Below are 25,316 nucleotides of genomic sequence, written 5' to 3' on the forward strand. Positions count from 1 at the left end.
GTCAGCAATTCTCTAATACTGAATTTTGGTGTTTTCCTTTGGATCAGAGCAAAGAGCATGCACATCTGCATTGGGAGCTAAGGGCTTTTCACAAGCTAGCCATGAGTAGTCTTTCTTTTCCTGCTGTCCACAGCAACTTGACCATTACCGAGAACTATGCACTGAACCCCCGCAACAGGCAAACCACGTGTTGCTCACTATCTTGGTGTTACTGCTCCTTTTGCTTAAGTTTTAAAAATGTAGTCCTTCTCTGTTTATATTGATTGTGAACAGGGTCTTTGAAAAGTCCTAAATGTGTAACACCCAAAATATCTCCATGTATTTTAACTTCTATAAAGAAAACAAGGCCAACCTTGCTGGAAAGTTGAATTTCCTTTAAAAAAAAAAAAAAAAATATATATATATATATATATATATATATATATATATATATATATATATGTGTGTGTGTGTGTGTATATATATATAGTCTTCAAAAGCTCAATTTTGACTTCAGTTCCAAGGTGGGAACCTTCCTGGTGATTTATATTCTACTTGATATAGTCCATCCATTCTTTTTTTTTTTTTTTTTAATTTTATTTTTTTATTTGACAGACAGAGATCACAAGTAGGTAGAGAGGCAAGCAGAGAGAGAAGGGGAAGCAGGTTCCCCACTGAGCAGAGAGCTTGATACAGGGCTCAATACCAGGACCCTGAGATCATGATCTGAGCTGAAGGCAGGGGTTTAACTCACAGAGCCACACAGGTGCCCCTAGTCCATCCAGTCTTAAGAGAGACAGAGAACAAATTACATTATCATAATGTAGAGGCAACAGCAACAATTCTGACCACTGATTTACTAACAGCAAAGTAGACTTATGGTGTCAAATAGAAAGAACTCTTCCAAGCTAATAACAGTATCCAGAAGTCATTACTGTTGGCTTTAAGGTAAGAGAAGTGGTTCTACTAGTGGTTAAAGGAAGCTGATTTCCTATTTATATCATCAGTGACTATTTAGAATGGATGTAATACCAATATTTTGCAAGTTAGTTTGTTTGAGAGAGCATGTGGTGGGGAGGGGCAGATGAATGAGGATGGAAAGAATCCCAAGCAGACTCCCCACTGAGTGTGGAGCCTGACGTGAGCTGACCCCACAACCCCGAGATCACTACCTGAGCTGAAATCAAGAGTTGGAAGCCTAACCCACTGAGCCACCCAGACACACCCAAATTTTGCAAATTTAAACTAGGTAGCAAAGAAGGAGAATAACTTGGCATTTCTTCTTTAATATATATGGAGCAAAAAAGCTGTATGGCTATTTTCTTATATTGGGGTCTCAACTTTCAAATCCTAGTACCAGTCTGAAAAGTATTTGAGTCTTTTGTTTTCTAAAGCTCAATATATTGGTCAGTCACTGCTTAATAGTGCTGCATAACAAACCACCCTAAACATAGTGGCTTACAGTATTAAGTACTCACATGCTCATGATTTCTAAAGCTCAATATATTGGTCAGTCACTGTTTAATAATGTTGCCTAACAAACCACCCTAAAACATAGTGGTTTATAATATTAAGTACTAACATGCTCATAGACAGGGAGGTTGACTGAAGTTTGGCTTATCTCAGCCCAACTCAGCATGCTGGCTCTGCTCTGGGCTGAAGGTGAACTAGGATTGGCTCCATGCTGGAATTAGGTTCAGGTCTTCTCACTGTGCATTTATTGTAGGACTCAGGGTGAAGGGTCTATGGCTGCCTAGGGCAAATTATTTTCATGGTACATTCTGGAGCCCAAAGAGGCAACTCAAACTACAGAAGCATGGTTACAGGCTCTATTTCATCCCATTGGCCAGAGAGAGCATACTGAAAAGCCTTAGTCATGAGATGGAAAAGTATTTTTTCCCCTGGTGGGAAGACACCGAAAAGTTACACAGTATTCCAAGGAATGAAGACATGGGACAATAATTTATCACATGAACAATACTAGTTACTGCCTTGGCTCTATTTGATGACAGAGTTTAGACCCTTCCAGATGGATAGGCTACTATAAGTCTTCTAGTTGAACCTTCCTCCAAGTGCATGAATTCTTTCCACAGCAGTCCTGACGGATGCATTTCCAGTGGCTGCTTTGAGTTCTAGTAGTTCTATCACGATTTTATAAAACAGCCTGCTTCATTGTAGGGACATTCTAAAGGGGGGAAAAATTTTATTTTTATTGAAAATCTACCTCCATGTACATTCTTCCCACTCTTCAGAAGTGTACACTCCGGAACAAAGATGAATATGTACTCCTTTCTTCATGGGATAGTTCTTCGTGATGATTGTTAGCACATTTTCCTCTTGAAATATTTGCTTTTCTAGTTTCCATAATCATTCCTCAGATGACACAAAGTATTTCCCAAAATGTCACCATTCTTGGCATGCTAGTATGGATTGTCATTAAAGCCTATTGGTGACTATTAACTCAGGATATTTATCAGAGAGCAGGATGCTCTGTTCTTTCCCTGACCCCTGCAAAGCACAGGAGACTCTCCTTGTCTCCAATAGCAACATTCTTCTATTTATTCAAAACTCTACATAAGAAATTTTATAGAGATTCTCTCCTACTTCTAGATCCTACTGAGCTCCTGGTTGTCTACTGTCTCCAGCTCTTCTTCTTGTATTCCATTTTGATGGAGTGATCCCAATCCTATACTTACACAGTTGTTTATTATATGTAAGTGAATCTACATTTATCTTATTTAACTTTCATGGAATTTTTTTTTCCCATCTCACTGCATCTGCATTCTGAAATTCAACGTATCCCTTTCCTGTATAGGACAAGTGTGAACTTGTAACCATGGCTTCTTTCTTCATATAGGTTCACCGATACAACTATTAACCAGGTAGTTGTTAAGGACTTAGGCCTGTGGTCAGCCTTACAAGATCTGGCCATCTTTTTTAGTGGGCCATATACATCCTTAGATGTGTAAGCATCCCCTGTTTTACTCCACTGTGATCTCAGCGATACCCCAGAAGACCTTGTCTGATACTTTTCTGTGATTCTTACACTCTGTCCGCATCATTCTCTTGATCTTCACATTTGGTAAATATATTCCTAAGAACATGAAATGAGTTCCCTGGGACTGTTCTTAGTGAAGGTGTGCTAGCTTATTGCATCTCCTCTTTCTGAAGCCCAGAGGTCACAAAGTCAAGTGTGCATAAAGGCCAAGAAGGAAGTAAATGTTTAGATCAGAAGCTGGGCGTGAGTTTTTTCTGGTGGTGGTGGTGAACAGAAATATGCATACTTTACCTAGAAGACTCTTTGCTAATGGAATAAAATCCTTCTGTTAGCCGATTTCACCTACCATTTTGATTCCTCTTCTAAAGAAGTGTAACTTGTTTCATTTTTGTAAGAACTCATATCTTTTCCCTCCATTTTGAAAATGAGGGCCATATTGCTACATCTCCTGGCGTAAAGTTGAAAAGGACCATAAAGGTCTCAGTTTAGTCCCCACTCAATTTAAAAATCCCTTCTACAATGTTTTTAATGTAGCTGTATAGATTTTTTTTTATGTCTATCAAATTAGGGTGATCTCACTATACCACAGTGCAGCTGCAACTATTTCTCTTTCTTTCTGTCTCAGTGGAAAAATTGGCTTGCACCTTTCCCACAGTTGAGTCTACCTATGCCCTTGGCCTCCTGCCCTTTTGCCTCTTTGGGGGGTCTCATGCCATCTGTTACCTCATCTCCATTTTATCTGTTAAAATTCCCCTCCTCTATCTCTTCCCCATCTGCTCACAACGTGCTCAAATATTCTAACGTATATTGTTGTGTGTGTGATTCCACTCAGCGGTGTCTCAATACTGACTGAACACAATTTATATTCCTTAATACACCATTCAAAACCTAACATGATTTGCCTCAACCTACTTTTTTATTCCAGCAGAATCCATTTCTCTCTAGCATACACTGTGTTCTTGCCAAGCTCATCAGCTGATCAGACTTTCTTTTAATCTTTCCTTTTGATCATGTTAGTCTCATTGCATAGAATGCTACTTCATCACACTTGTTTTCACTCCTTCCGTTTGTTGAAATCTTAGGTGTCTTTCATGACTGAGCCTAGGAGTCACCTCTGTCATGAAGTTTTCCTTTCTCTCTCTTGCAGAATAACCATTTCCATTGAAATCCTGCCGAATTTTATGTATGTTACTGTCTTTACCACTTTCTATTCTCTTTTTTCCCTCCGCCCCCCCCCGAGAGCCACCACTTTCTATTCTTCAACAGTCTTTTTATCCATGTTTTCTCTCATCTACTCAATTACAAGCTTGTCGAAAACCTACACTGTGCTTTGTCCATCTTTATATCATTTGGATCTAGAACAGTTCTCTGTTCTAGAGCTCAACAAATGTTTGTTGACTGATGGAATAATTAACTCTGTGACTTATTCATAACGATTAAGGGTTTTTCAAAATCACAACTCAATTTGCTATATGTTGGCACAGCTACCCTTGTGACTGATAAAAATCAAATTCTTACCTTGTAAAACAAAAGAAAATAGCTTTTACTTTTCATTTGGTGTGTTATCGATACTGGACTAGGTTTCTTTCATAAATATTACAAATTCATTATTCCTTTTTTATCCTTCAAAACTCCCATTTGGCAGTTTTGTTGTTGTTTAGATGAAGAAACAAAAGCTTTAAAAGTTTAATAAAGCATTACTTGTTTTGGAGATGGAAAACCAGATCTGTACAAGGAAGTCTACTGGGAGAACAAGGTTTTTGGATGCATATAATGAGAAGAGCAGATAATTAGGTAAAGAGATGCCTGGGTCATTTGTGATGCTGCTTTTACTTACTATGTAACTTAGGAAAGTTTGTGTTAGGCTTTTCTATTTGTAAAATTGATATTCATGTACAATTGTGCAAAATATGTGTCCGCTTGCTTACCTCCCTCCAAGAGATTAATGAGATGATTTCCAAGGAAAACTTTGATTTTCTGTGATAAAAGAAAGAAGTTAGTATGAAGCAAAGCATTTCCTGCTTCTGTTGAAGGTTTTAAAGAGAGTGAAAACAGCCTTTTAAAAATTATCAAAGTAAGAACTGGAAGAAGAAATAGCCATGTATGTTTAAAATCAAATCAACAATGTAGAGCACCTAATGATCTTGTTGTTTTTTTTTTTTTTTTCTTTTAAGGTATTATTCATTTATTTTAGAGAGAGAATGCAGTGGAAGGGGGTGTGGAGGGACAGAGAGAGAGGGACAAGCAGACTTCATGCTGAGCGCTGAGCCCAATATGGGGCTTGATCCCCAGGCCCTGAGATCATGATCTGAGCAGAAACCAAGAGTCAGATGCTTAACCAACTGAGCTACCCAGGATCCCCTCTAATGATCTTCTGATATGTGTATTGTACATTGCAATTTACCAGACACTTTTACACATATTATCTCGGTTCTCAAAACTATCTTATGTAGTATATAAAGTAAGTATTTTTATTGTTTTTAAGATAAGAAGGCTAATATGCAGAAGGGCTAATTGACTTCTCATGTGACTCGTGAAGCAGTCCAGGGTTAAACCCAGATTTCCAGGATTCCAAACCCACATTCAGGGATCTTGCATCTCTGTGGTTCTTTTGACACAATAGCAACCAAACTGGGCCATCCACATCCTGTCCACATTCAGAGTTCAATGTAAATTCTAATTCCATTATAAAGCTTTCCTATGGGGCAGCTGGGTGGCTCAGTGGGTTAAAGTTTCTGCCTTCGGCTCAGGTCATGATCCCAGGGTCCTGGATAGAGCCCAGAATCAGGCTCTCTGCTTGCTAAGGAACCTGCTTTCTTCTCTCTCTCTGCCTGCCTCTCAGGCTACTCGTGATTTCTCCCTGTCAAATAAATAAATAAAATCTTAAAAAAAAAAAAAAAAAAAAAAAAAAAAAAAAAAAAAAAGCTTTCTCATGTCACTCCAACCTAAAGTCAGTTCTTCTTCTTCCCTAATTTTGTTGTCCTTAAAGAGATCATAAGAGATCTGTTAAAGGTCTTGTGAAAATGCACAGATAATTTTATCAGGTGTTTGCCTGGAAGCCTTCATATGGAGGCAGGTTCCCCGTATTCTCTTTTTCCTTAAAGTGGACCCTTGGAATTTCCATTCTCCTTGATAGTTACCCCCACCCACTCCGTCCTTGAGACTGAGCATCAGCACGAAGAGAATGTGAAAGGGAGAAATGGTTCTATTCATTTTGGAACCAATGCCTAGCACAGTATGTTGTACAGAGTAGGTACTTCCTACGTATTGCTGGATGAATGGCTGGATTAATCAATGATTACAGATGGGGCAGAAGGTTCAGAAAGTTTGGTAAGAATACTGGGAATAAAGGTTGGAAACTGATGGTAGCAGATCTGAACTACGAGGCCAAATAGTTTGAAATTTGCCCAACTGGCCATAGTAGAATTACCGGAGCCAAGAAGTGTTATCTCTGGATTTTCTTCTTCTAGGGCAGATTCCACTTGAGAACTTAGCAAACTCCTTGCTTTTTTGTTGCTGTTGTTGTTCCTTTCTTTTCCTTGTCTTTTCAACTCCACTGGGACCTCCTCCCACCAGTGCCACTTTGCTAGAGACTTGCAGTATGGAAGACAGGTGGAAAAGCCCCAGTGAATCAAGGAAGCCTGTTACAAGCACTGATCTCTATGATGTCTCAGTTTGTTAACTAAATTGCAGGCTGGATCGCTTGGCCAGAGACAGCTGACAGGCAACTCTGCCTGAACAAATAGCATCTTCAAAATGACACGTACACTTGAGTTTCATTAGAGTCGGTGGGTATCATTATTGCCTGGGCCATCACGGTAAATATGGTGATTATATGCATCCCCTGGGATTTGGGGTTGACAGCATAGTTGAGCTGTGCTGAAGAGCCTTGGCTGGTGCATTGATATAAATGACAACCACGCAGATCCCCAGGTCCCTTAGGAAAGATGCAGAAGTTCATGATGTGAAGAAAGTTCCATGGGCCTGCTGAAATTTTATCAGCTAGGATTATAATTTCTTTGCTTAAAAGTCATATTTAACATTCCTCTCTCTCATCACTTTTTTTCTGATACCCACAATTTCAAAGATCTAAGACATCGGCCGTATGTTGCTAAGATTTTCAGCCATCAGCAGAAATAGAGGTTGTTATTAACTGGTTAGTCAGAGGAAGCTTCACCATGACCATTAGGTAACACTTCAAGACTCTCGAACATATATCAACCTAATATTAACAAGTTGTCTTTAGATCCCTGAGGAATGGCTTCTTAGGTCCTCTTGGGAGTCAATCTCTATCAGTAAGTTTGCCTGGAAAGGCTTTTATTTGGGCTTTTGGTGTGTTAGAAAAGGGATGGTTTCCCCCTCTATGCTATCCTATTAAGCAACTGCTTTTCACTGGAAAGTATTGGGATAACATTTTTTTTTTTTTTAAGATTTATTTATTTTAGTGGGGGAGGGGCAGAAGGGCAGGGAGAGAGAGAGTCTTAAGCAGACTCTATACTGAGTGCAGAGCCCTAGGCAGCGCTTGATCTCAGGACCCTGAGATCATGACCTGAGCTGACATCAAAAGTCAGACGCTTAACTGACTGAGCCACCCAGGTGCCCCTGAAGTAACACTTACTATACATTCTCTCCAATCCCTTGTCTAGTTGGTGGGATTGGATAAAGAGTCGCATAGGTCTGGTGAGAACCTTTCTTTTCCTTCTTCCTATTCTGTGGGTTCTTCTCTCTGTGCTGGGAGTACCCAGACCCGGGCCATTTCCCACTTTGTAGGGGACAATGGGAAAGGGAACAGAACTTGAAAGATGAGCAAGAAACCCAATGTGTGGTCGGGTCTGAATGTTGTCTCACACCCATTCCCCTATCCAGCTCCGTAAGCAGTAAAGTTTGCTGATCCTTAGCTTGCATCCATTTCTCAAGTGGCTTGGAATTCGGAATGGAGGGGGCTGTGATTTATTGCCCACTTTAAACCTCAACATGGTAGAGTAGCGATTCTGTTTTTTTAGCTATTTTATTGCAATGAATATTTTTGATTTATTTGGCAAGTGTGTTATATAACTAAAATAATTTTTTTTCAATATCACGGTCTGCTCAAAATTAAATGGTAGTTCTGGTGCAGTGGCCTACATTAAATTTTTCTTGATGGTTATAGCCATGCAGATATATGAACTCCCAGAACTAAAAGTGTGTTTGCATAAAATTGATGCACACCTTTCTATACTGAATGGTCTCCTCTTCTACAACTTTCAATAATGCATTCTGTTATCATTATCTTTGCTGGCTTTTATTAATCCTTTTGTTTATCGGCTAAGTGTATGTACTTTGCCCATTGGTGTGTTTCTGAGTCAAGGTGAAGGTGGCTACCACAATTTAGAGTTCAGAAGGAAGTCTATTTTGTTTAAGTCAGACCTTCTTATGACACTGCTTAACAGTGATAGATTTGTTGTTGAGCTTTAGTCCATGAAAAGTGCATTAAGACATCGAGCTGAGCCATCTCTCTGAAGCAGCAGTTGGGTCATTACAATTTGGCAGGCACTTTAGGGGTGTGTGTGTGTGTGTGTGTGTGTGTGTGTGTGTGTGTGATTTTATGATCATGTCTGCTTAATTCATCCTAACCCTTCAAAGGGGCAGGGAAATTCGGGTCCTTGAGCATTTTCTGTTAGGTGCTAGATACCTGCATATACATTATTTTGTCCTCATAACAAGGTTGTGTGGGAGATAATCTTTCCCCAGTATTAAAGGTGAGAAAATTGAGGCTTAGGGAGTCTATACAACTTGGTCAAGAAAATACAGAAAGTGGTGGAGTTAAAATTTAAAGCCAGACCTGTCTCACTCGAAAGCCTATGATCATTAAAGTACATTAGGAGTTAAAAAACAAAAAAAGTCTGGAAAGGGCAGACTCATAAATGATTAAAATGGAATGGAATATTTTAAAAAGTGTTTTATTTTTCTTGAATCCCATGGCCCTCAATCTATTGTTTTTTGAGGTGTGGAGAAGTTGCTCATCATACAGTGACAAAAATATTTCCCTTTCTTTTTTACCCTACTATACAAAAAAAAACGAAAAAAAATGCAGGGATCACTTGATAGTAAATGGCCACCAACACTCAGAACTTTGCATCTGAAAGGCAATAGGGAATTGTGGAGACCATGGTGAATTAAAGAACTTGTGCATTTCACCCGCCCCTCCCCCCAGTTAGCTCTGGCCTTTAATTGTGTTGAAATTTTATCCCAGTGTTGCGAAATCTTACTATTTTCAAAAAAAGAAAAATTTAGAAATCCAGTTTGAAAACGAAGTCACATTTTAAAAGATACTATCAGTATCCCCTCCTTTTAAAAAATAAAGTAATACACATCTGAGGGCTTGATCCCACCTGTATGTTCTGAATTTGTAACTTGTTTATTACATAATGTGGTTAATAAGTACCTACAGGGAAAGCTAATCAACGGACAAATCCAAAAGCCGTTTTCAGTACCCTTTCAGAACGTGTGCCCCTAGATTCAGTACAGTTTGGGTACTGTGCCTCTCTGGTCTAGATTCATGATTCCTGGTCCTCTTTCTGCACATCAGCAGAGTGGGGCTGAGGCCTGTGTGCCCTGGACACTCAGGTTCTGGTGCTCTGCACGCTTGTTGCTGTGCATTCCCTGGATGGACCTTGTTACCTAGTGTAGCTCCTCAGCAGGCATCCTTTGGCAGTTGAATCAGAATCGCATCCTGGTCTCTACTGAAGAAGGTGTGTCTGCTTATAGCTGGCATTCTCAAGTGTTTGCCTCACTATATTTGCCTGCAGGAAGTTTCTTGAAGTCAGTACAAAATGGAGTGGCCAGAAATACATCTGGGTTTGAGGGTCTGGGGAGCTGTTTCTGTGTATCCTTGGAGAATGAGGCTTGTGGATAGGGTTCCTTCACTCATCCTGTTCCTTGTTTGTTTTCCCATTACTTCCTTGCCTCTTAATTAATTAATATTAATTAATATTTTTAAAGCAGGCTCCATGCGCAGCACGGAGTCCTGAACTCACGACCCTGAGATCAAGACCTGAGCTGAGACCAAGACTCAGACACAACTAATTGAGCCACCCAGGAACCCCATCCTTCCCTCTTCCTTAAATTTTCCCTTCTTCTCACCTTAATCACTGCCTCAAATGACTCAGAGGGATCACTGAGCATGGATGTGACTAGTTAGCAGCACTGACATCACAGCTAACTGCTGAAATATGGGTGCTCTAGCATCCCTTGGGTGATGTCTTCCCTAATGGCCTTGAGCCTCTGGGCCAGTGTCAGGTGTGAGCCTAACACAAACCATTGCCATTCCAAACCCCTAAAGCTCTTCCTTTACTGGAAGAGAGAATCCTACAGCAGAAAGCAGGGGAGTGAGGAGCAGGGCATGCCTGGGGGATAAAATGGATTTTATTTATATTTATTCGAGTCTGTGGTTTTCTGAACCCCAGAACTATAATAATGCCATCATCAGAAAAACATTTGCCAGGGGGTACGGGGAGGGCTCTTTGGGCAAAAGAGAAAGTATTCTCTAAAATGTAGCATCTTTATGAAGTTTAAAAATGCTTTCTCTTTGTTTGTATAATGTTGAGCCCTGAGAGTCTACCTTAACATTCAAAGGTTTCTGTCTCAGAAACATAACTGAAGTTTTAGAAAGCAGACCAGCTGGTTGATATTCTAAAATGTTTATATGCCAAGTATTTTCTATTTTTCCCTTTCACAGACTGAATCTCATTTCCATCCCAACAGCTTCCACCTTCTAAACTTCCCCCATTCCTCCTTCCCTCCTGGTTGACAGCTACCTATATATGTCTTCTCTAACCCCCCTTCTTTCCTACCCTTGGCCTGACCCCTCCCAAATAAGGCAGCATTTTCTACCTTGAAGGGCAGGCACATGATGAATCCTATGCCTCCAGTTACTTGGGACATTTTTCAAAGACTGACTATGGATGTTTATTTAGAACTGTCATATGGGAGTGTCCTTTTATTTCCCGTCTTAATTTAGGGAACTGTGTACTTGTTTCTGTTTCTCTTTTGTCCTCATCTATTTTCTAATGCTGTATTTTTTTCAGTGCCTTCTGTCTTTCATATCATCATCACAGACATCTCTTTTTCACCTTCATCATCACCCAATGAGCTCAGGAATGCCATCTCTATCTTTCACATAAGGAAAGTAGGTCCAGGATGAATTGTTCTAGGACCCGCATTGAGCATTTAGATCCATGTCTTCTGATTCCAAAGCTGTTGCCCTTCTCACAGCACTGGAGTAGAGTTTACACTCTTGAGGGCTGAATGGTTCCAAAATATTTCTGTAGTATCTGATAGGCCTTCCAAAGTGCCCTATGCAGAATGCATGATTGGTGGATACTTTACTGCAAAATTTCTTTGACTTGACTTGGATTTCTACAACATTGAGTTGGAGAAATGAAGGTATTTCTTACAAAATATAACCATGTGTAAAGATCCTCAGTTTAACAGGTCTAGTATAAATTGAAATGGGTGATGATTGTCATAGAGCCCCTCCCCAGTGCCCCTCCTCCACCCTGCCAGAGGTGGCTCTAAAGACTGTGATGAGGGGCTACACTCCCAATGAGCAGAGCTTGAATGTTACACTGACCAGCAATCAGTGCACTTAGGAGCACAGGAGGAGTCAAGAAAATGAAAATAAGCTTCTCCGGAAGTCCAGCATCTTAGATATTTTGAGGGTTTAAATGATGTTTAATGGGAACCTAATGGTTGAAGAATCTGGTAATGGGATGATAGTGTTCACCTCTAAGACTTTAGTTTGAATCTATCCAAAGAAAGAAGTAGGGTGGATTGACGACCTTGGAAATGGATCACTGAACCTCTCACCTCTAGGCCAATAGAGTAGATTGTCCCTGGGCTACATAGGCATGTTGGCAGCTACCCCGATGACTGTTCAGTAGTCTACATGAAGTAAGTTAATGGCCGTGGTCTTCTAAGACATGGTCATGATCCACATTTTCAAAAGCACTCTCCCAAAACAAAATCATAGCAAAACTTTAAAAGCAGCAAATGAACCACGGATGGAGATACTGTGTACCACACCAAAGTATTGCTTGCTGAAAAATGTAAAAATGCCTTCATTTTGGGGGCTGGTCCTCAGCAAAACATTTATCGAGTCTGCTATATGGAAGAAGACATAGAAAATACAAATACATTTTCTGCCTTGACAATGCTTATGATCTAATTGGGAGAAAGACTCATTCTATTAAAAAAAATAAAGAAAGAATCCATGCAAACAATTTATATTAATGTTGTATAGATATAGGAGAAGTTGTGGGATAACTAGAAGATAGACCTAGTTAATGAAAGATGGCTCTTGGAGGTCATTCATATAGAATTGCATTTAGCTCTGTACATCTTTGGAGCTGGTTAGGGAAGCTGGACTCTGGCAGAGGGAAGTCTCTTCTCTATATAGGAAAAAGTACCTCATTCAACTTTGGGCTAAGCCAGGCCTAGGAGAGCTATCTTGTCTTTGTATCATTTACTGTATTAATGATCTTTAATGTCCAACCAATGTCCAGCTCCATTGCCTGGAGCTCATGTTGACTCTAAAAGCTTCCTCATGTTAATTTACTCTAAAATCCACAGTTTGCTCAGAGTCAGGTCTGTGATAGATTCACATTCCTGAGAGGCCTCCTATGAAAGTGAAGGCCCCAGGGCTGCACTGATTGCCCAGGGACTGTCTTAAGGGCTGGATTCCCATGTGACTACAGATGCCTTTTGATGAAACAGAGGGGCTTGAATTCTCTTGGGCCATCATCACTTCATAATACAGCGGGTCAGAGAAACCAGCTTTTGGATAGGTTAAGTTTTAAGGTCTTATTCAAACACGTGCACACACTTATGTGGTCATAAATACACACACAACTCTATTTCTCTAGCACTGTGCTCCTTAGCCATTTGGATGAAATCATGTAGCATCTTTATGTCAATGAATAAAATTGTAGTGCATCCATAAAGAAGGGAGAGAAGAAAGAATGTTTGTGCCCTTTAAATGCCATAATATAAACACTTGTTCATATTGTGTATGGATTTATTATAACCTCAGTGGGTAATTTGTGTATCTAAAGCTGTGGCTGTCTCCCAGATGGCGCCCAGGGCCTACTGTACCATCGGGAAGTGATGACTGCCTAGTGTCTTAGGGGCATTTTCCCCACTTGGCTAAAACTTACTCACTTTGCGGTTTGGTAGGATTACAAAATTCAAGCAAATTAAAATAAAAAGCTGTGTTTCCTAATTATTCTGTTAAAAGAGCATGCAGCTTTGAAATAACTTCCAATGTCGGTATGTTGGACACTTTTCCAAAGGCATGAGTCAGCTCCCTGTGTCATGCTTTCAAGTCTCCTGTTTGGGTCACCTTTACTACTCTCACCCAGGGCCAAGGGAAAGTGTTGTCTTTTTATGCCTCTGCTCCGTTGTCCCGATGACTTCCCCTGCAGTGGCTTTGACGCTGGCGTGGAAGTCAGCAGGCCCGCTTTCTCCTGATGTGTTGTAGCTGTTTAAACCTCACTTTTTTTCTTCCCTCTGTTGCTTTCATTAAGGTGGTGGGGGGTAGGTCAGAATCAGCGTTTTGAATTAGAAATGCTGATAGGATCCCAGAGGGGCTGTTACAATGGTGATAGTTGACAGGAAGGAGGACCATAAAATATCACCTGCATGAAATACCTCGCTGCAACACTATCTCCAGGACACACACACCCCGGCCTGCCTGTGTGCAGACAGGCACTGCTGATCTATTAGAGTCTGCTGGCCATTTTGTTTACGATAACTAGGAAAGGAAAAATGAGCCCCTATTTCAGGGTGTTCATCCCAAGATGATGACACAGGAGATTCTCCTTGCAGGTAAACCAAGAGAGTTCAGTTAATCACCATTTATCACTCAAGGGAGTCAAGTCTCTTGCAGATGCACCGGAGCCCTGGAGACGGACTGCTCGCTGGGTAGCAATGCGGTTCTTGTCTCTCCTTCCATCTCAGTAGTGAACTGAAGGCCTGGCATCAGAGTGATGTGTGCTGGCTTTTAGAGTCCCAAGACTTTAATGTGTACGTGATTCACTCCAGAGAACTAGAGAAATTTTCAGAAAGAAATGTCGTATCATTATAATAACTTTACAACTTCGCTTCATCGCCTCCATTACCAGACTATTCCTAGAGACCAGCATCTTTCGCCAGGAGCCTCTAATTTATTTCTCCATATCCCCAGCTGCCTACCTCCAAACAGTGCTCTGCTGAATTGATTTTAGTATCTCAACCACCCTTAATGGATCTGAGATAGATTAGTTCAGACCTAAATTGGGTGAATTTTTTATTTATGTTGTCGTCTTATTAGAAATGTCTCGTATATTTTAGGTAATTCTTGAATAAGCAGGTACAGACAAGCTCCCTGTCTGACCCTCCCACTGATATTGAAGTCGTTCTCACCAAATAAACATAAACTATAGGTCAAAACCTGAAAAGAAAAAACAACAACCACAAAACAAAAACAAAGCAAAACAATTAACAGGCTAGCCGTAAGTTGTGCAAGCTTCAGTAAGAAGGGTCAGCAGACTTTTTCTGTAAAGGACCAGAGAGTAAATATTTTAGGCTTTTGAGCCACAAGATCTCTGTTACGACTCTTCAGCTCTGCTATTAGAGTGCAAAAGCAGGCCTGGACAATATGTGAAGGAATGAGTACAGCTGCCTACCAATAAAACTTTACTTACATACATAGACAGTAGCAGGACTTGGTGCATTGTTTGTTGGTCTCTATGTCAGGCCAATCTCCCTCTTACAACTTTTGCGTGCCCATTCTCCAAAGACATCATTAAAACATGCAGTAATCTGCATCATATTTTCTGATAATCCCAAACAATAAATCTCTCAATTCTGAAACATGAATACTAATTTTTTCCCCCAGATAAAAAAATGGTGTAAAAGTTTAGACTTGGAATTCATCAAGGCAAGTGACTGAGAATGCCTCACTTATTAAACCAGAAATTTTGGTTGATGCTTATTATTCACATAGATCCATTCCCCTTGAAACTATGTTAATTCAGGTTTTTTCAGAGGTATTCAAATAAGTCAATTTTAATGAGATCCTCTACATACACATTTCCTACTAAAAATTGAAATAGCACATCAAAAAAATATTATTACACTGTTTGAAACCAGAAAATCTAGTATACACACCTGCCCTAATTATGTTCTAACCATACCACCCTAAGTTTTCTGTGTATTTCTCCTGCACAAGTTACGTGGCTTCCAATTTTGGATGTTAGGTCTTATCTTAATGACTTCAGGCCTTTCAAAGGCACAGGTGACACTTAAAACCTATTAAGGCTTCCTTAGGTCAAATCAAAAGGTGGAAGTATACTGAAATCATTCAAATGCAAAGTACCCTTAAAAGACAGGTAAATAATAAAACACTTTGGAAAATCACTAAAGGTTTCCTTACAGCCACAGACTAGTTCTAGAAAGATTGCTGGCTTTTTATGAGTCTCTCTTCCGTAGGGGAGCTGCTGATCATCCATCTTTGTGGAAACTGACTAAAATTACCTCATTGGGAGTAAAGAGTCAAGGGACTAGATGGGAGTTGGGACCATAAAATTGTGCTGGGAGATGTATTGGGGCATTTTCTTAGGGGCTAGTAGCAAGGAGTTAAAAGAGAAGGGGATGACATTGGGGAGACTGTGTGCTATGGTGAGTGCTGTGAATGGTGTAAGACTGATGAACTACAGACCTGTACCCCTGAAACAAATAGTACATTATAGGTTAATAATAGAGAGAGAGAGAGAGAAGGGGGTTACCAAGACCAGTCAGGGAAAGTAATGTAAGACATGTATTCCAGACATGCCCCTTTCTGGCCACGTAAGCTGGTGTTTCCAAGTGTCCATCTGTAAAACAGGCACTGGAATACCACACAGAGTTTAGGGAGAATCCAGTTATCCAAATGCTAAGATGTGCAGAGCTTATCCTGTGCTCTGAGAGCTAGATCACAGTTTTAGACCAAACGCGAAAATTTGCATGTGTGTATACACAAACATGTGCTCACATACACTCGCATAGTGTGTGCATGTAGAACATTGTATATGTGTGTATATTCCTTCATACCTCAAAGAAGGGGCACTGTGACGAAAAATAGGTCATATATAAAAATGTTTCTAGATCAGCTTCTTTCAAGCCACACATGCTTTAGAGATAGATGTTTGTTGTGTGACTAAAGTTTTGTACTGCCTAGTGCAGAGTTTCTCAGTAGGGACACTGTGGATGTTACAGGCTAGATATTTCTTATTTGTGTATTATTGGAGATTTAGCAGCATTCCTGGTCTTGACCCACTAGATGCCAGTGGCACACCCCACCTCTGGATGAGACCACCAAAAAAAATGTCTCCAGACCTTGCCAAATGTCCCTGGGCACAAAATCACTCCCAGTTGAAACCACTGCCCACGTGAAACCAAGACATAAGGAAGTGGTTCCCAGACTTTGGCAACCGTCTGAATCACTTGGAGAGCTTGTGAAAATACACATTGCTGGGCCCCACTCCAGGGTTTTTGATTCAGAGGGTCTGGAGTTAGATCCAGGAATTTATGTTTCTAACAAGTCCCCACAGGATGCTGATCCTGCTGGTCCCAGGACCACACTTTGTAAGTGTATGGATGAGACATGAGATGATCTAGAATAATATTCTTGACGATCTAAAATATATATATATATTTTTTAAATATTTGAGGATTATAGTGTTGTTACTGTGAGCACGGGGCCTGAGATCTCTTTATTAAAGCCTTTGGGTAGTTCCCTCATAGCTGCGGTAGAGATTTGGGGGGAAAGCAAGGCATTTATGGGAGATGTTCTGTCTGGACCAGGTTGCAGTCAGTCATCACTGCCCTGCCAGCTGTCACCTGAAGCCTGCAAGGTCTTGGTGCAACACTAGGGCTTCTATGGAAATCAACTTTAATTTTTGCTTTGCAGTCAGACTTAACTACCAAACAGTCATATCCAGCCGGTCTGACGCTAGGGGTCTGCGCATCAGAAGTGAATGTGCAGACTGGATTTGAAGGACACGGTGACTCAGGATGCCATTTGTGACCAGTGACTATTAGAGCATTGGCTCCGACTTGCATCTTATTTACTTGCCCTGGCTGTCTTGTCCTTCCTCGACTCCCCCCTTTCAGGTCAGAGTTCCCATTGTCCTGAGCTGTCATCCACGCTCCCTCTTATTTTATTTTATTTTTTTTTTCCTTTGCTTGGAGTTAGAGACAGAGCTGTCTTGAGCTATTTATCAGTCTTATCTCTCCTGGCCCTCTGTTAGTAATTCAGTTCATGGATCTAATCCGCTTTAATTGATTGACCTCCCACAACCACAACCACACTCCAGCACAACAAGAGGAGAAGCACAGCTGTAGGTGGAGAGGTGTAAGCAGTTTTGCTGGGTGGGTGCAAAGGTCCCTGAGACCTGTGCAGATTTAGGAAAATAGAATTTGTTTCCAAGCCATTTAACATGAATTTTCTAGGGACAATCTGTACAGATTCTAGAGCGGATGATGTTGAATGGGAGACAGTCATTTTAAATAGAGTGGTATCCTATAGGATGTGTGCAAACACCTCTGACTCATTCATCATCTGTCACGCTATTTCTTTGTTCGCTATCCCCGCCACCCTCACCCCCACCACTGACGTCATTCTTATATCGTCCTTTGAAGAGCAGTTCAGAATTTGCCAGATTTTGTTCATTTCTCTTAAATTCCATTTAACACAGGTATTACTCTTGTTGCCTTTGTTGTTTGTTTGTTTGTTGTTGTTTTTCTTTATATAGATAGTTTAATGACCTCCTCAAGGTTACCTGGACAAGATGTGGAGCTTGATTGGGCTCAGGCCTTCTGATTCTAAATCACAAAGGCTTCTGGAACTTAGAGCAGACATTTTCCTTTTCTCTTGCCCTTCCTGTCACAGTACCCCCCCCAACCCCCCAGCCCCCCGCCGACCAAAGGAAGGGGCCTGGGATGATAGTGAAAGTCCACATCATCTCCAAGTTCCATAGTTGGAGTCTTGTCCGTTTGGACAATTCCTGATGGGCTTAGACGTCTTGAGAGAGAGACCTTGTCTCTTCTCTCTCTTGAATTTTCAATAGTGCACAACGGCACACAGAAAGTACACACTCCCTTCTTATTAGCTAACAATTATCTTGAGTCTAGAACAAGGAGACCATAACATTGAAAGAAGGGACTGATGATCTTCACTGAAAGACCGTGACTGGCCATGAAAAGTGTCCATACTGTGTTGTAGTAAACACAAGACTGTTTTACCCTAGAGAACTTCAGGAAAATTCTCCCTTAGCCAAAATTATCTGATGAATCAAAGTTATGCCTCATCTTTTTTTTCATTGATTACATACATAAAGCACAGTGAGATTATATGTTTTGTTTAAGATTTATTGCAAAAAAAAAAATGGCTATGGGTGAACAATTCTCTTCATTATCATCTGCTACACAAATCCTATTTAATCTCCCATGGTATAAAAACTTACCAACACAATTTTTTTTTTTCTACCAAAACCATGCATTCTAATTCCCTATTCATTCATCCTCTTATCCATTAATTTAACAAATATTAACTGAGCACCTGTCAGTATCCCTACATTTGAGACAGCTACTATTAGTTTAGGTAGACAGATTAGGCAAGTTAGGCAAACAAAGTATATAATGTGTGACGTTTACAGTGTCTTATATAAGTAACTCAACTGCAGCATGTAATACATGCGGTGCATGGTGGAAAACCCATGGATTTTAATCTTAAGTGATTCTTCTTAGTTGTTTGAATTCCTAATTCTCTGAATCTCCATCTTTTTAGTCTATAATATCTGGAGGGTAATTGTAAGAATTCAAAAATTGTTCTATCGGGCTCCTGGGTGGCTCAGTGGGTTAAGCCGCAGCCTTCGGCTCAGGTCATGATCTCAGGGTCCTGGGATTGAGTCCCGCATCGGGCTCTCTGCTCAGCAGGGAGCCTGCTTCTCCCTCTCTCTCTCTGCCTGCCTCTCTGCCTACTTGTGATCTCTCTCTGTCAAATAAATAAATAAAATCTTTTAAAAAATTGTTCTACCAAAAAGTACCTTCCACGCACCTACCCATTCTTCACCATAGTCTGGGTTACGTTGCATAACAAGCAGATTCAAGATTTGGTGGCATAAAACAATCAAGCTTTGTTTCTCATTTTCCATGTCCATTGTGAGTTGGCTTGTTGCCATCTTCCCTCAATGACCCAGGCTGACAAAGAGGCCACTGCCAGAGATTTGCTGGGCACAGTGGTTGAGAGCCAATGGGAGAACTCAAACCAGCGGTTTAATGCGTGGCTCAGGAGTGACACCTAATTTATTGGTTACCACTGGTTTCTTGGCCCTGCACATCACAAGGGGACCTAGAAATCTTCTCTTAGTATGAGCCGATAATGGGGGGACAGTAATGCTGTCACTGACTGTTATTTACTGCGACCCAGACTTTGGAACAGGTATGCCAGACCTGGCAGTGTCTGGCCCCAAGAGGGATCACATACCTGTTGTTCTTCCTGTATGACTGCCTAGCCCTGAACTCACAGATTTCGCTCGAAGCCTGGAAGCCAGGATATTGAGAACTGCTTCCTTTGCACATCTCCCGGGCATACCTTTGAGAGTCCCAGGTCTGTTTCTGTCAGCTTCAATTGTCTAAACTAGAGGATGGTGCTTTTTGCCTTCCCTGGGGGCACTGCGGAATGAATGAAGAGACTACCTGTGGGGAGGTCTTTATTCCTGAGGATTTTTCTTGCCCTTGTACATCTCTGCTCCTGAAGTTGAGCCTGGTGTTGGTAGGATCTCCTGGGTCACCTCCAAAGCAATAATATAACGTGGCTGATGGAAGATCAGAGAGCTGGAGCCAGACTAATTTGAGGAACCAGGTGGGCTTGTAAACCGTTATTATTGATGAAGAATGACTTACTGGCTATTTACAGACAGCCGTTTTCCTGTTCAGTCTTGTTTTGTGTGTGTGTGTGTGTGTGTGTGTGTTTTAACAGACTTTTTTTTTTTTTTATTGCACTTGAGGATTCTTTGGTAATGTCTTCTGATTTACCACTTGTCTGTGTTTTTAATATCAAGGAGGAACATAGATTGAAGTGATTGCCTTTGGTAGCAACTTTAGTGGTGATGGGTGTGGAGTTATTAAAATTTATAGGCATGCTGGTTTTGCAGCCACACTTTGCTTGCGTTGGACGGGCTTATAAAAGACACCGAGGAATGCGAAGAGAGAGCAGCTACCAAATTGTGACAGGAAATCAACCATGCAAATGTTGTTTTTTAATGTTCTGTTTGCTAAAATTTACATTTATGTTTACAATATTTCTTGATGACACTGTCGCCCAATAGCCGGCCCTTAGCGCGCACCACCACTTTCATCTATACTGATGAGGGGAGAGAAGGGGAGAAGATGACTGACATTTATTGAAGTCCCAAAGTATGGGCAGCCACGTGCCGGGTGTTTTCCACACATGTATTCTCCTCAAATCCCCGCAACAAGCTTCAAAGGTAGCAATTCGCCTTTCCCTTCTTCCCCAGCTCCCTTTATAGTGGGGAAGTTGGAAGTTAAATAACCTGCCCAAGGTCACATAACTCTCAGAGCCAGAGAGAGGCATTATTTGAACCATGCCATGCCGAAACCATGTTTATCCTATTGAACAAATTAACTTCCCCAGCACTCACAGGGTGTGACATGTCGTCAGTCAAATGTTTGGATTGTTCCTTCTCCCGATCTCATTTATTTGAATAATATTTTATTACTTGTCAAGTGCTGTCATGTTCCTCATTGTAATCGTATCACTTTAGCCTTAGAACAGCCCTAGGAAGTCTGGAAAGCTGGTGTCCTGTCCCCACCGTACAATACTAAAAAGGGGTTTGGAAAAGTTAGGTCACTTTCCCAAAAGGTCAGCTGGGGCTGTCTCCAAAGCCAACACTCTTTATCCCTCAAATCATCAGCTCTCCAAACGCACGAGCCAGCAGAGTTTATTTTCATGGCAGCTGGGCGTGATGAATTCAATCCTAGGCAACTAGATGGGTACTTGCCACACGACTTGTAATGAACGGAGACAAAGCAGTTAGCCACAGATTACAATGCCACTGTGGTCCCATGACAAATGACAAGGAGGTTGCAGTAATGAAATCTTATTACCGCAAGTAAAGGGAGCACATCTGAGGTCTAGCACAGCCGCTGTTACCACCGCGGGGGAACACGATGGGGCATCTGGGTAAGGGTCTCCACGGACATTGGCGGGAGCTCTTGCGGGATTAAGACGATCTCTCTGAAGCCTTGATTACAGTGGCAAATGTGTGGTGCCTCCGATAAGGACCAAATATTTATTCTGGCAGAGATTAAATCTTTTCTTCCCTCGAATCTATTATGGATCTTGCAGAAAATCTGCCCAAGAACATATCTCGCTGATCAGCCAACTCACTGAGCCAGAACTGTACGGTGCCCTTGCTGTGGCTGAAAAGCTGCAGAATGCTGGTTTAAAGGTCTCCTCTCTACCTAAAACTGCTCTCCACCCCTGATTAATTAGTGACTCAGAGGTGAATTGAATCACCAGCAGCCCTTTCCGTGCGCCCAGGATTTATATAGTGGTTTCTCATTGAAGAACAGTGGTGCAATAAACAGCCCACGTTTGCGGGGTGGGCAAAGGAGTAATGGTGTCTACACTTATGGCTTCTTAACTCCTCTGGTTCTCTCATTCCGCTAAACAGGTTATGACTTAGGTTACTATAACCGTGCTTATTTAGGCATAAGGATGAGTAGTTTCTAACATGTATGCACCTACCCTTAGAAAAGGAGGCCGGTGCTTTAAGTAGGGGAAAGCAGAAAAATCACAGTATCATTTCTGAATTTTTAGAGAATGAAGGAGAAAGAATAAAATGATCCATCACAGTATTAATTATGGGCATGAAAGATGCAAAAGAACCCATCATCAATTTCATTTCTCCATTTTAATGCAGGTGCTTTGTTCAGCGCTGGAGATGGAGATGTAGGGGGTGGGGGGAAAAAAACAACCTGAGAACACAGTGTCCCAATAAGCAGGGATTTACAAAATCATAAGTACATTTAGTCCCCATTTGGGAGGGTACCTGGATTCCTTTTCGCGGAGAACAGAACATGGGGATTGCACACATCGTTCTACATTGTGTGCTGTGCGATCTGAACACAAAGGCAAGGGCAATGTCCACCGCATATCACAGCTATCCCTGCATGTTGAAAGCTGCCTTTCTTAGTCACCTTAGATGGGCTAATTTCTAAAATCAAGACTCCTAGGTACTTGTCCACTCTTCTATCAGGAATAAGATGTGTTCACCTCCTAAAGGAAAATTGGCAAGATGAAGAAAGCCTGCCTTTTGAAAAAAGAAGTGAAGTGTACCAAAGTATCTGGAACCCAATGCCTAAAATCTCACCAGAAGTCTTAATTTACTAACTTGAAGCACAACAAGTCCTATGTTTTGAATGGATTTTTGTTTATAAATGAATGGACCCAATTACTAAATCTGAGTTTCCATAATATCCTTCCTACACTTCGTTTATGTGCCTTCTGCACTTCTTTTTTCATACGCTTCCTTTTCTTATCCTTTCCTCCCTCCTCCTCCTCTTTCCTGTCCTCCTCCCCCTCCACCTTTTTATTCTCCTTCTACCTCTTGGAAAAGAACAGAGAGGAGAACAGAGACTGTGCGGACAAAGAGAACGTCAGGGTTACCGCTAAATTTCACTGTCCTTAAATGTTCAACCTGTTGCCAATAAGTCAGACAACTAGAAAAACGGAGGAAGATGTCTCCTCCTGTCCCAGCCCATCCCCCCTGATGTGCCGTGCGCTGTGATACCTTCTGGGAGGTTGACAGAGACGGATTAAATCTGACCAGTAAGCTTACTTCCGTTTTGTGTCTCATTGTGAATACTATTTCCAACTCTTAGTCGTAACCAATGACTAGAGGAGAAAAGTAAGAATTTTAATAGCATTATTCATGTTTCAGTGTTTCTGGCACTTCTCGGGAAGCAGATGATGCCGTCGCCTCTACCTTTCCCATCATCATCACCTCCATTGCCAGAGTGTTTCTCTTCTGGAATTCATTGTATTTTCCTTCCCAGAAGTCTTTTGGGGGGGGGGCGTTGAGGTTCTCATTTGCTATGTAGTGTACAGCTGCTGAATATCAAATCCCTCTTGGGATGAGCCTTAGGAATAAGGGCACATGTGTGAGAAGAGTAGCAGTCATCTTACCCTGAAAACCCCAGCTCGGTTTCACTGGCCTCTCCTAAGGATACGTTTCCTATGGGTTTGAGACTTATCACGGCATGACCTCAGGTGTTGATCTAGAATGCTAGCCTCTCTGCTGTTGCCTGCTCATCATGCATTGTACCCTACCCCCCTTGGCCTCGATCACCGCCCACCCCGAAATGCACAAGTATGCTTATATTTCCTCTTTAGTCCTAAATCCAAACTGCGAGGTGATCTAGGCTCCAGTGTCTAATTACCTCCCCTAGAAAACAGGCTTCGTTCCTCTCACAGAAATGTACTTTGCAGTGTCACTGCCCAGCTCTTACGTGGTTCTGTGGTTTCCAGCTTTGATATCTGTGGAGAGCAATCAAATGATGTAACCTGTGCAAGGGCAGCCCGTGAGAGCAATCTGGGTGGCTTTATACCATTGGCTTTTATGCTGCAGATGAAAGCCCATGGAGAAATGTAGGCTACTATTGTTCCCTTCATGCAGACAGCTCCCTCTGGGTATCTACAGGTTTCCTGCCAGTTGGAGGATCCACTTTAAAGAGAACACTTTGCGGTTGGTGCTAACTATGCTTTTTGTGTTTCCTTATCCTAGGAACAGGGGAAAATTGGAGTCGTCTTCAATATTGGCACCGTTGACATCTCTATCAAGGAGGAGAGAACCCCCGTCAATGACGGTAAATATCACGTGGTGCGCTTCACCAGGAACGGCGGCAACGCCACACTCCAGGTGGACAACTGGCCGGTGAATGAACATTACCCCACAGGTACGTGTTGTGCGCTCCGTGACCACGTGCTCTCTTTGGCTCTCCCATTCTTACTCCTAAGTGGCAACTTTTTCATATCATAAAACACTGATCCCCATATCATAAAACACTGATCACTAAGCCCATCAATCATGTTTTTTTGTTTTGTTTTGTTTTTGTTTGTATGAGAAGAGTTATCACGTCAGGGCTTGGTTTGGTGTAGGGAGCTTCTGGAGACTTACTAACTATGCACTGGACGCTTTTCGTCAACCTGACATACTACCCAACTGGCTCATACTAAAGACAATGGCCTTAGGTTTTCCAGGGTGTTGCAGATGATGACCAGGGGAGGGATGGGGTGCCATCTCCATTGTGAGCTACTGTTGATGATCACAGAATAATCCTTTTTTTTTTTTTTTTTTAATCTGGACTCTATGGTGCCATTTAGGCAGGCGAGGTTGAAGGTACAGATGGTCAGAGATTTCAGAAAGACTGTAAAAGGAAGTTTACTAAAACTTAAAGTGATGAATATCAAGTCAGGGTAACAATGAGAAAAAAATGAAGGGTGAGGTTTCATTCATTTGGTTGACTTGGCAATTTTTCCTTTCATTAACGCTAAGCCTGCTTTGCTATTCAGAGATTAGTCCTAGTAGGCATTTTAATAGCAAGCATGCTGGTGTGGGAGGGAGAGGGGTTAATCATCTGTTTAAATTTTATGGTCAAGGAGCATTTGCCAGCAAACTCCCAGAGCCAGATGGCCAAATCAAGGGCAATGGGAGGAAAGGTTTCCTTCTTTTAAAGAGATCATTCAGATCATCCTTTGGCGTTCCCTCTCATCTCTCACCTCTTCTAGCAAAAGAGTCCTGAACCCTCATCATCACAGTTCCAGGAAAGGAAGGGAAAATACTTTGGCTAAGGGCATTTGTTCCACAATGGCATTGTCACTTGGTGGATGCAAGAGGCTAGCTCAGAATATGGAACTTTTCACTAATGTTCACTCTCTCTCTCCTACGCTTCAAATTCCCCATAATTCCCTTACTGCCGTCCTCTCACTTCCTTAATAGTGAAGTAGGCGCAGGGATAAGGGAGCCCAAAGCACATTTTCAGAAGTTTTTAAGAGCTGTTTAGCTAATTATCATCACATTTGGGAGAAATACAGAAAGTAAATTTGTCTATTTGTGGCCCAAGAATTTTGAATGACCCGAAGGCTATCATTTTCACGCCTAATTCAGCATTAATTTTCTTTAAAAGCCAATCAGAAGTAATGGTGCTACTACTCACTCCCCCTCCCCCACCCCCAAATAGCCAGTCTTCCTGTGAC

The 25,316-nt window shown here is 41.5% G+C and overlaps 1 protein-coding gene across 38 annotated transcripts in view; it reads left to right on the forward strand.

Moving 5' to 3' along the window:
* NRXN3 (neurexin 3) overlaps positions 1-25,316 on the forward strand; it is a 1,557,595-nt gene that overhangs the window by 1,347,512 nt on the left and 184,767 nt on the right. For all 38 annotated transcript variants that reach the window (XR_014313528.1, XR_014313529.1, XM_082737604.1 and 35 more), the window contains one exon: positions 23,845-24,016. Coding sequence is in view for 36 of the 38 variants with exons in the window: in XM_082737604.1 (XP_082593730.1) it covers positions 23,845-24,016 (172 nt within the window). In the remaining 2 variants the exon portion in view is untranslated. The remainder of the gene's footprint in view (positions 1-23,844; positions 24,017-25,316) is intronic.

The sequence above is a fragment of the Mustela nivalis genome, assembly GCF_964662115.1.
Source record: "Mustela nivalis genome assembly, chromosome: 6".
Lineage (NCBI taxonomy): Eukaryota > Metazoa > Chordata > Mammalia > Carnivora > Mustelidae > Mustela > Mustela nivalis.